Below are 12,065 nucleotides of genomic sequence, written 5' to 3'. Positions count from 1 at the left end.
AATATTGTTTTTCTTTTTTACTGAGTCAGTTGCTCTACTTAGAAATATTTTATCACTACCAGTGCTGCATGTGCTTAATGTTGCAGGGTTTTGTATTGATTAAGTCAACAAGTGTTTTTTGACTATTAACTTAATAGTCACTGTAAAGAAGGCAGTATAAATGGTTAAGAGTATAGGCTTTGAAATTGTTGATCTAACAGTTAATACCAATGCTCATTATTTGCTGTATGTCTCACTTTCCTCAATAGTGAGTAATAATAATCCCCATATCCTGCAATTTTTTCACTTAAATATTGCATGTATATAGCTATTGTAGTTATTGTTACTGCTTTTATAAAAAAGCACTTTTATTCATGGACTAGCTGCTAGATCTGTTTTCAAAGGCAGTGAATTATATTTAATTATGTGGTAAATTTGATATGCTTTCCCTTCTGTCTTAAATCCTGAGTCATTACTTTTACTCTTCATGAATCTGTTCTTTGCAGTGTGTGAAATTTGGTATCACCAACTCACTTAGATATTTATATACCCTTGAATTTTCTCTCCTAGATGAGGAAAAGAAGATGGTTGAAGAAGTTTTTAGTAATGCAATTGACTGCTTGTCTGATGAAGACAAAAAGCTCCCTCAGGTGTGTTTAATGTCATTAAGTAGAGTGTGGATATTAACAGATAGTATATATTCACTTTGTAGTTCATGGTTTTGTTACTATGTTATATATTGCACTATTTGCACACTGCAGTAAATATGTTGCATTGTGCACTGAAATGATACCTTAATTTTTGTTTTGAACTTCTAAGAAGGTGACAGAAGGAAAGATTTGCTGCCTTGAAGGAACTTTTCTCTGAAAGCTAGCATAATCTGGAAATTACTGCTTCTGTTCCTAATACTGCAAAATTTTTAAATGCTAATTTTAAGTCAGTCAGTTTCTTAATTCATAAGGGTAGCAGATACAATAAAGTACACCTAATGAAAATCATGTTTAGTGAACATTTCTGCTTTTCTTTAGTTAATTATAGTGGTTTTTTCTTTTGGCTTCCCTGGTGGCTCATACAGTAAGGAGTCTGCCTGCAGTGCGGGAGACCCGGGTTCAGTCCCTGAGTCGGGAAGGTCCCCTAGAGAAGGAAATGGCACCCCACTCCAGTATCCTTGCCTGGAAAATCCCATGGACAGAGGAGCCTGGCAGGCTACAGTCCATGGGGTCCCAAAGAGTCGGAGACGACTGAGCAACTTCACTTTCACTTTTCTTTTGCCTGTAAGAGTTGTCTTAGGAGTTCAATACTCATGCCTCGTTGCCACTCCAGAGTTGCTGATTTAATTATCTGGTGTGCCCTGATTATTAGATTCTTTCAGAAACTCTTGTTCTAATGTGCATCCAATCCTGAGAACTAATTTTTTAGTCCAACCTAATACTGTGTGAAAGTTTTATTTCGTGAAAAGAAAAATTGGAGGGTCATACTCTGCCTACAAATGATTGCTTTGATTTGTGTGGTCTTTACAATAAGACTGCACTGCATGTTTCTTGGTATTTAAACTGATTTTTCTTTCCAGCTGAGTTAACAGTATCTAAGGGCTGAGCCATGTCTTTATATATCCTTGTCATTCTAGCACGCTTCTTTTTTTGGTGTTATTTTGAGAGAAGAGCTCCTTTGGATTTATTATTAGTTAGAAACATAGAATATTGATGGCAGAGACCTCTGTGAAGTGTGTTGTCTGTTTCCTTGGAGAAGGACTGCACGACAAGTAATGCCTTTGTGGAGTGGCCAACAGTCCTTGTCTGAAAAGGGCTTGGGTATCTTGGGGCATATGTGTGTGCCCATCTCAGCCTTCACTGATGAGTCACGCTAGCCCATGAAGTCTGTGCTAATAAAAAAATTTAATGGCATTTATTAGTGTTAATGAGATGGACCTCTAGAGTAATTTATGTAAGATAAAGTACAGGTGCTAGTAGTAAAGAGCCTGCCTGCCAATACAGGAGACATAAGACACATGGGTTTGATCCCTGGGTTGGGAAGATCCCCCTGGAGGAGAGCATGGCAACCCACTCAAGTATTCTTGCCTAGAAAATCCCATGGACAGAGAAGCCTGGTGGACTACAGTCCACGGGGTTGTGAAAGAGTTGGACACAACTTCACGACTAAACCAAATATTTATATTAAATATGCTTTATAGTTATTTATTCCCTTTTGGTTTGAGTTGGCCAGTATTTTTTATTTTGCACAGATACACACTTTGCCATTTAATAACCATTAATTTTTTAGGAGGAGATGAAGTGATGCTAGAAAATTTGAGTGAGGAAGCAAAGCATTTATAAAGTTTATTTAAAACTTATTTATATTAAAGCTATGGCAGAATTACATTCTGTTTTATATTTAATAATCTGGGAATATGGGTTTGTTTTTTGCTTTTTTCTGAAAAAGTTGTATAATGTTTCTCTTAACAGGATTCTTTCTTGATTACTTACTTTCCTTTGCTTGGTTAGTTTCACATTTGAAAAGTTCTTTTCCTCACATCTTTTAAAAAATATAATTTAATCCAATTGTAGGTTGAAAATGTACTGCCTCTCTTGAAACGGGGGATTGGTATTCACCATGGTGGTTTACTGCCTATTTTGAAAGAAACTATAGAAATTCTCTTTTCTGAAGGATTAATAAAGGTATGATTTTATTTTTATTTATTATGTCCTAAAATTGTGTTTTGTGGGCAGTTTGAAAATTATCAAGAACACTGTTCATAGGCAACTTTGTTTTTGTTATTGTTTTGTTTTTGAGTAAGTTGAATGGAATGACTAGGGTGATGAACTTGATTTTTGTGTGCAGTATTATGCTTCATAAATTTGGGACTATATGTGGAAGTCATTTGTTTCATTTTCTAGTCTTTATTGATTTGGCTGCACTGGATCTTAGTTGCCACATGAGGGATCTTTGGCTGTGGCATGTAGGGTCTTTTAGTTGCAGCAAGTGAACTCTTGGTTGTGGCATGTTGGATCTAGAGTCTTAGCCACTGTACCTACTACCAGATAAGTCCCTCTTTTCCTAGTCTTAGAGTAAGAAGTGGTATCATTACTGAATACAGTGTAGAATTTTCCAGGTGTTGTTTTATTATCACACCTAGAGTTGATTTTGTACGTGAACTCCTTTATACAGATTAAAAGGACTAGTTTAGAGAAAAAACAAGGAGAATTGCCAGTTAGACTTGTGAAAGAGCTATTTAGGATGTTCTCATTTAAATTGAAAAGAGTCTAACTTAATTTTTAATAGTATGTCAATACCTATACCCAGTAACAGACTATTGAAAATGGAAAACAACTCTAAAATGTTGTCATAAACCTTTATATGACTCAAATTATTTTATGTTTAAAACTCAAATTAGAGATCTGTCATGAGAACTTTAGTACTAAATAGGATATTTAAAAGAAATTTACTCACCCTAAAAAGATCATACTTGAAGTATTTTAGATAAAGAATCGGTCACTATTTATACCTGGGACCTGGTAAGGCCCTGTTGATGTTCTTACATAGATTGTATATTTTGTTTAGGTCCATTTTAAGGAATCTTTTAAGTATAGTGTAGAAGTCAAATCGAGTAACTGTACATAAAGTAAAACATTAAAGACCCCCATTGCCCTTCACTTCCCATAAATATCTACTAGGATACATACAAATAATACTTGATTTAATTTTTATTCAAAAGTGATTATATTACCTATATTTTTCAATTTTGTCATATGCATTGCTCTTCATTCATTTTAACAATTGGATAGTATTCTGTCGAGTTGATGACATAGTTTTTTTTAATCTTGTTAGCTATTGATGACAATTTAGATTATTTAATAGTACTTCAGTGACTTAATTTGTACACATACCTTAATTTCTATACATACCTTTGTGTGCTTTTTGTTGGTAAAGTCTTAAATGTGAACTGAAAGTGCTGCTGATTTTGAAAGGTGTCTCTAAAACCACTGAATCATCAAGGAAGAAGCCAGGAAATCTTAATATGTTTATAAAAGTACTCTACAGCCTAGTAATGCCTTGCCCATTAGGCCTGTAATAGTCTCTTCAAGTTACACCTCTGGAATTAAAGAAAGACTGTTTTCCCTGAATTAAAAATCTGGGGGGGGGGGGGTGTAAGGTGCATTAAATATAATATAAATTTATAATAATATATATAATTATATGTAAATTTAATAATTTGAGTATAAAATACTAAAACCTGGAGTAGTTTGTCTTATTTTTGTAGCGTTTTATTAGCAACTAATGGAGAAGGAAACGGCAACCCACTCCAATATTCTTGCCTGGAGAATTTCATGGACAGAGGAGCCTGGCGGCCTACAGTCCATGGGGTTGCAAAGAGTCGGACACAACTGAGAAACTAACACACACACACACACACAAGCAACTGATTTTAAAAATTAATGATTTATTTATATTTGAATATGAGACTGGTTTTTCAGTTTAAAATATGTATTTAATTGTATAATTATTCATTCATTTAGGCCTTATTTGCCACTGAGACTTTTGCTATGGGGATTAACATGCCAGCTAGAACTGTTTTATTTACAAACGCCCGAAAATTTGATGGGAAGGATTTCCGATGGGTAAGTAAAATAATTCATATATTGAAGTAACTTGAAGCTTCAATTGTTAATCACCTAAGATGATTTTGGCTCACATAATCTTTGAGAATTTCAGTTCTAAATACTTAAGAATTTGTATGTGAGCTAATAATTCACTAAGTTTTCAAATTCATTCTATCACTGTTTTTTAGTCAAAGATTACTTTTGGTGAAAGAGTTTGGTGATAAGTGTACAAATGAGCCATGACTGTTGTAATGCATTTTAAATATATCTAGAATTTTTATTTCTTAAAGTTTGTTATTTAAAACACCTCTGCTATAGTGGATACAATTGTAGCTCACTGTTTTACTCTTCAGATTTAAAATGAAGATTTTTAATAGGTTTGCACATATGTCTTTTCTAAAGCAAAAGTCGGGATCATGAGTGAAATGGTGAATCGGAGTAAAAATAAATCCTTAATCCAGAGGCAAGTAACCCCTTCTTACTAAACTTAAACTATGGGTCTAGAACTATGGTAAGTGCTGAGGATGTTAAATTTAACACAAAACCAAACCAGTTTCTACTGTGAAGTGACTTAGTGCAGGTGGAAGTTATTTTATGGACCCTGAGAAGTACGTACAGAAAGAATAAAACAAAAAAAATCACTTGTATATAAGGGGTCAGGAAAGACTTCATACAGAAGGCAGTCCTAAAACTGAGCGACAAACAGCAGATGGGTATTTACCAGGCAGTCAGTGGAGCATCACAAGAGTGAAAAGCAGGTGGAGGAAGAGACATTTCTAGTTTTGAGTACTTAGTGCAAACCAAAAATTCATAGAATGTGGCATTTGGAGCAAATTATTAGCTGTTCCTTTAGTTCTTAATGATTTTTTTCTGCTTAAAGAAATATCTGGCAGTAGTTACTAATCACCAATACACTGAAAAATCTCATGGTAGAATTCTAAAGGCAAAGCATTTTTCTTGATTTGTTTTGAAGTGTGTTGGATGCTAAACAGAAGAGAAATGTAAGTATACAGAGTCAGTACCATTTCTTTTTAGAAATTTTTACATAGTGTTCAGAAGCTTTACGTAACTTGTGACTTTTTAAATTGAAAGAAGACTGATTCATGTAGAATACAATTTTTAATGGTAAAGTGGATAAAGTCTTCCATGTTTTATATTTTAAGTTACTATAAATTTTTAAATTCTTCATAATTTATTGGTTTAAAAGTAGTTCTTTGAATAAAATTAATGCTACAAGAAAATAAATAAGTCTTTCGTTACTTTACATACTCCTTGGCCTCCAGTGCACCCCAGAGAAGGATATGGAGTCATGAGGGTGATTGAATTTTAAAAAGGGACTCTTTCTTGATGATTCAGGAACATAATTATGAAATCTAAAGAGCATAATTTTAGATTATGTCAAAATGTAATGCCCTTGAGCCCTGTTGAGATTTATCAGACTGCCATTTTGAAATGTTCTTTTCTAATCTTTAAGGTTGGTCTCAGGTTGTTAGGTTTGTTTTTAATGCTATCAGTAATACGCCTTCTAGTAGCATAGTAGTTCATAACCCTTCCTGAGCCAAACATTTTTTGAAAGTCTGGAAACGCTGAACCCTTTCCACAGGAGAAGAGTATGTGTGCTTACAGATAAAACTTTGCCCAGTGTTCAGTTGGTTCACTTTTACCCTGAAAGACTGTGTGTGGGAGACTTACTAACCTTTCTGCTTTAGGTAGTTCTTAATGATGAATGGACTCTTCTGGATGCCAAGGATATACACTGAGAAAGTAGAAATTGTGCTTTATGTGTGTGTTAATTTTTATATTAATCCCATTTGGAAATTAAGAAAATTTATGATCAAGTCAGAATTGATATTTAGTAGATTTGAGGTCATTGCTTTCTTAAACTTTCCTGTTTTCCAGAATATCTAGCTTAAAGATATTTTTTGCACGAGTTAATTAGCCGGTATTTCCTTATAGCCATTTGATCATTACAGAGCTAAAATTTTGCAACATTATTCTTAAGTGTTGCTTTTTTGTCTTTTTATGTAAATCTTTCCTAAAAGTTCATGTTTTTAATCTTGTTTCTTTTCTTCAAATGTATAGCTTGTGCTTGTATATTTTATGATAAGAAAAATCTTAAGAATATGTTTTTCAGCAGATTTTCTCCTAAACTTTGATTATTTTCATTCAGATTTCCTCTGGTGAATATATTCAGATGTCTGGTCGTGCTGGAAGGAGGGGAATGGATGATAGAGGAATTGTAATTCTTATGGTAGATGAAAAGATGAGCCCAACGATTGGAAAACAACTACTTAAGGTAACCAAGTTAAGCTTCTGTGCCATCACCAGGAATTTGAGAAGCATACTTCAGGACCACATCAAAATTAATTGCATCAGTTCAAATACTTTCTGAGTAGATGAGTTAATTTACTAAACTATCTGGGCTTAGAAGAAGGTAGAGGAGGGTGCCTGCTCAAATTGCTGATACTTTGTACCCTACTTTCTATTCTAATAGGAAAAGAGCAAGTCATACAGTGGAGGGGATGGGGGTCTGCAGAGAGGGCAGAAATGTTTATTTTGCCCTCCAAATATAAGACAAGTCTATCTGCCCACTCCACTGTACAGATTGCTCCTTACCTATCAGAACCAGAAGTAGGGCAGATGATATCAATATTTTGCACAGTTAACCTTCCTATATTTTTGTAAGCCCAGATAGCTTAACAAATTAATTTTACAATCTACCATTCCAATTCATCCTATTAAGAGTGTGTAAATATCCCAATAATAAATTTAAATATATAAGCTTTATTTCAAATTAACCTCCTCATTTTGCTTGTTTAATATTTGTGTTTTGGATTGTCTAAGATACTTGTTTTGTTTTGAAGAGCTTCTCAAGGAAGTTTGACCTGGTTGCTTTCCTTTTCCTTTTCCATATAGTAAAGAATTATTAGGCATATCCCTAGAAAATGCTGTCAATAAGATAAGAAACTTAATTAACATGCATTAAAAATATAAAATTAACTGCCAGCTGATTAGCTACTTAAAGCTTCAAAACATGTAAAGACATGCATAAGGCAGTATCTTAGGACTTGCCTAGAGAATTTGAGATAAGGTTGTGAGAAGCCTGCTATGCTGCAACAAAAATGGGTTAATTCTGTTTTTGTTTTTTTTTTGTTTTTATATGAGCGAAGGGAAAGCTTATCTGTACATATTCATAGTGATCATATGGTATCTTATTTTCAGTTTTAAAGATTAACATTTGGAAACCCATTTTTAGGATCTATGTAACTAACTTTAGTCCTTTGTGTACAGAAAATGGCCAAGACTGAAAACTTGTATTATTCTTTTAAGTTTCGTTGGCTATAATAAACACTATTTTTCTTTCCTCGTATTTTGTGTATGAAAATAATTGAGTCAGGAGGAAATATCTTAATGACAGCTTCTTGGTTTCTTTAGTACAGATTTTTTTCATTCCATTTACTTGACAGCTCTAGATTTGTTACCCAAAAGTGTAAAGTTCTGTTCTCTTTAATTAAAGGGAGGAGTTTAAATTTTATTGTGGAAAGGACACTTAACATGAGATCCACTCTCTTCATAAACTATTATTTTGTAAAATTATGTTGTTATTGACTATTGTATAGCAAATCTCTAAAGTTCGTTTATCTCACTTCACTGCAACTTGGTGCTCTTTAATCAGTAACTTCCCAATTACTCCTCCTCTCAGTCTCTGACAACTATCATTCTACTCTTTGAGTCCATGAATTTGATTTTTTTAGATGCCTCATATAAATGGAAGTATGCAGGATTTGTCTTTCTATGATGGGCTTATTTCATTTAGCATAATGTTCTTAGAGTTCATCTGTGTTGTTGCATATTGCAGAATTTTCTTCCTTAAGTCTGAATAGTATTCTGTTATGTGTATTTAATCACTGTATGTATTTTACAGTCATCCTTGGTATTCTCAGGGGATTGGTTTTAAGGACCTCTTCCCCAATACCAGAATACCAAAATCCAGGGATGTTCATGTCTCTTATGAATGTCATAGTATTTGCGTATACCCTGTATACATCCTTTTCTTTAAATCTTCTCTAGGTTATAGTATGGACTACAGTGTTAATGCTATTTAAATAGCTGTAAATACAATGTAGATAGTTGTTGGTGCACTATGGCACATTCAAGTTTTGCTTTTTGTAACTTTCTGCAATTTTTTTCCCAAGTATTTTCAGTCCACAGTTGATTAACTCCTCAGATAGGGAGCCTGAGGATACTGAGAGCAAGCTGTATAGCCATATTTTTAGTATCCAAATTAGAATACTGTAATAGTGAAATAAGGGACTGTTAATGATTATGCCAGTATATCATGTATAAGTTGGGGTTATCCTGGGGTCACTGGATACAGTGTTACAATGCTGCTGCTGCTGCTGGGACTCTGCGACCCCATAGACGGCAGCCCACCAGGCTCCCCCGTCCCTGGGATTCTCCAGGCAAGAACACTGGGTGGGTTGCCGTTTCCTTCTCCAATGCATGAAAGGGAAAGGTGAAAGTGAAGTCCACTCAGTCGTGTCCAACCCTCAGGGACCCCATGGACTGCAGGCCTACCAGGCTCCTCTGTCCATGGGATTTTCCTGGCAAGAATACTAGAGTGGGTTGCCATTGCCTTTTCCGGTTACAATGCTATGTTGAGTTTAATGTGATGGAGAATTCAGATAGGTGTATTCTGCAACAGCTGGAATATAAAAGAGCTTGAGGTTGGAAATAAGCTCTTATAATATTGAAGCATCAAATTTCTTAAAGGTAGTAAGAGTAGAAAGGAAAAAAAATAATAAAAAGACTGGTCTGTTTGCAAAATTACAAAGTAGATGGAAGTTGTCTTTCATTCCTCTTTCTGAAGAATATGGTTTTCATATAATTCCACATTTCCGTTTGGCTCTATTTTCTAGGAAAGTGGATACAAATTAAGGTTTTTAGGGACTTACTAACCCCCTACGGTAAATGGCTCTTGATTTTTCAGGAATTAAGGAATATGATCATTTGAGACTGTTGAAAGTTCTACTCCTTGTCATAAAATCCTATATGCATATATTTATAATTCTGAATGCAATAAGGCTGGCTTATGGATTGCAGTTTAAAAGTTCCTAAATACCTTAAGAGTATCTGCATATTTTGCTATGCCATTTAGGGATATGAATATTTTGTGACACTTCTAAGTATTCTAGCATGTATCTTTAAGAAGTTGGTCATTTCTCCTATACAACTACATAATCATTTTCAATCTTAGAAAGTATTTGCATTTAGAAAGTAGTATTCCTGAAGAAACATTGTGAGAAAAGTTTAGATCTTTAGAAAGTATTTTGGGTATAAACCATATTGCAAATTAAGGTCACACTATTTTATGATAAACGTTTTATTTTGCCTGGCCCTTCTTTGGTAATAGCTACAGTAAGGGAGAAAAAGAGGAATTGTCAAAGTGTGGATAAAGAATGACCTATAAATTTTGGGGAAATACTAGAAAGTTTTATATCATTCTAGGAAATTGAGAGTTTCAAGGTAGCTCATTTTTATATGAAATAAATTTAGTGTGCTCTGTCAACATAGGCTAGATTATGCTACTGTAACAAACCTAAATCTCAGTAACTGAAAGGTTTGTTTCTCTTAACCTGCTCATCGCAGGTTTACAAAGGAGACTCAGCTTATTATTGGTTATGGATTCAAGCTGATAGAGAAACCGCTGTCTTGAATACTAGCAGTCACTGTGCCAGGAGGGAAAATACAGCTTTTCACACCACCAATTAAATATTTGGCCAGGAAGTGATACATCACTACACCTGATTTGCCCTCCACACTGAGGGCAAAATGTGTAATCCTGTCAAGTGCCTAGACGGCAGACAGCTAAATGTATTTGACCAGTAGTATATTAACTACTGTCTTATTTAGCGATTTTCCCCCCCTTCACTTTCCCAAAAAACTACTCCTTTACAACTTTGTGTGGGTCATTTAAAAGAAGGAACTTAGTATGTTTCTATAGTATTCTTTAATTTAGACTAAATTATTAAGCAGTTTGAGGTTAAAATGTTTGTGTGAATTTATTTGAAAAACCTATAGCATTAACATGTTTTTTCCTCTCTTAGGGCTCAGCTGATCCTCTAAATAGTGCTTTCCATTTGACCTACAACATGGTTTTGAACTTACTACGAGTAGAAGAAATTAATCCTGAGTACATGTTGGAAAAATCCTTCTACCAGTTTCAGCATTATAGAGCAATTCCAGGAGTAGTAGAGAGTAAGTATAAAATTACTATAATAGATTTATTTAGCTAGGGTAGGCTAAATAGCAAGGTGGATGTGTTATTGACTGCTTTGGGCCTTGGTTTTTTTCTGGTAAGCCAAGAATTGGTCCTTACATAAAAGTACAGTAATGTCCCACCTGGAAAATTTTAAAATGAAAGTAAGAAAACCCTGTCAGAACATGAGGCCACTGCTAATTCGAATGTAGTACACTTTATTGTTATAGACATATCACATAGTAACTCATTTGTGAATAATGATATAACAAAATTAAGATAATGCTTTCTGAAGTCCAAAAGTAAGTGTTCTATGGGTAATTATGTTCAAGTAGAGCTCTGTGTTGTGTGTTGATCCTTATTTTAGAAGATAGCATGGCTGATCATCATTTAGAGCTGATTAAAATCTAAAATAGAAGAAAGATTTAAAACGCTGGTTTGGGTAAATCTTGTAAAAATAATGCATAGTCATAAAGAAAAAAACACAAATTTTGCAAAAGATACAAAGGAAATTGAAGCTCAGTTGTGATCTCACAGACAGCCACACAGCCCACTGTTAACACTTTGGGTTCTCCCTTTTTTTTTAATACATATTTTTCATATTGTTTTTCAAAGTCAGATTTAACAATGCTTTGGTAATAACAGCAATGCTATTTATAATATCAATTATTAAACATTTACCATATGCCTAGCATTCTGTTAAATGCTTTACATTCACTGACTCACTCATTCTGGCTTTTTAAAGTTAATTTCAAGTATCCTTTGAAAGTGTAGTTTTTAATGACAACGTAATTTCACTTTGTAAATGTCCTGTGAGTTGTTTAATAATAAAAGCAACAATACCTTTCCATCAAAAGTAGATAGGACACTACCACTCAATTTTCATGTAGCTAAAAGTAGACAAAGTATAATAGTGTGCCTTAAAGTGAAAAAGACTTGGAACATTGAAGTAAGTTAAATTCACATTTTTTTTTTTACCCTTACCTAGATGAGAGATCATAACTCTTTCCTCTTAATTTCTTACATCTTAATTAAGAGCAGCTTCTTCATTACAAACTATAGCTCTGGAATAAGCTTTGGCATCATTTTATAGCTGTAAAAGAAATAAGGCATAAGAGAAGTTATCAGTACATTAGGTTACACATTTGATTGATGATAGGTTTGAGATTAGAATCTTGGTCCTGTTCCTAACTAAGCCATGCTGTTTTTATTAAAGCATGAATCGTGCC

General features: G+C 34.0%; 1 protein-coding gene across 1 annotated transcript in view; it reads left to right on the top strand.

Moving 5' to 3' along the window:
* MTREX (Mtr4 exosome RNA helicase) overlaps positions 1–12,065 on the top strand; it is a 92,365-nt gene that overhangs the window by 34,611 nt on the left and 45,689 nt on the right. The window contains exons 12-16 of the mRNA XM_068990609.1: positions 550–629; positions 2,544–2,654; positions 4,494–4,595; positions 6,748–6,873; positions 10,685–10,835. Coding sequence (XP_068846710.1) covers positions 550–629; positions 2,544–2,654; positions 4,494–4,595; positions 6,748–6,873; positions 10,685–10,835 — 570 coding nt within the window. The remainder of the gene's footprint in view (positions 1–549; positions 630–2,543; positions 2,655–4,493; positions 4,596–6,747; positions 6,874–10,684; positions 10,836–12,065) is intronic.

The sequence above is a fragment of the Capricornis sumatraensis genome, chromosome 18 (genome assembly GCF_032405125.1).
Source record: "Capricornis sumatraensis isolate serow.1 chromosome 18, serow.2, whole genome shotgun sequence".
Classification (NCBI taxonomy): Eukaryota; Metazoa; Chordata; class Mammalia; order Artiodactyla; family Bovidae; genus Capricornis; species Capricornis sumatraensis.
The sequence above is the reverse complement of the archived record's forward strand: the minus strand, read 5'-3'. Positions and strand labels throughout refer to the sequence as shown.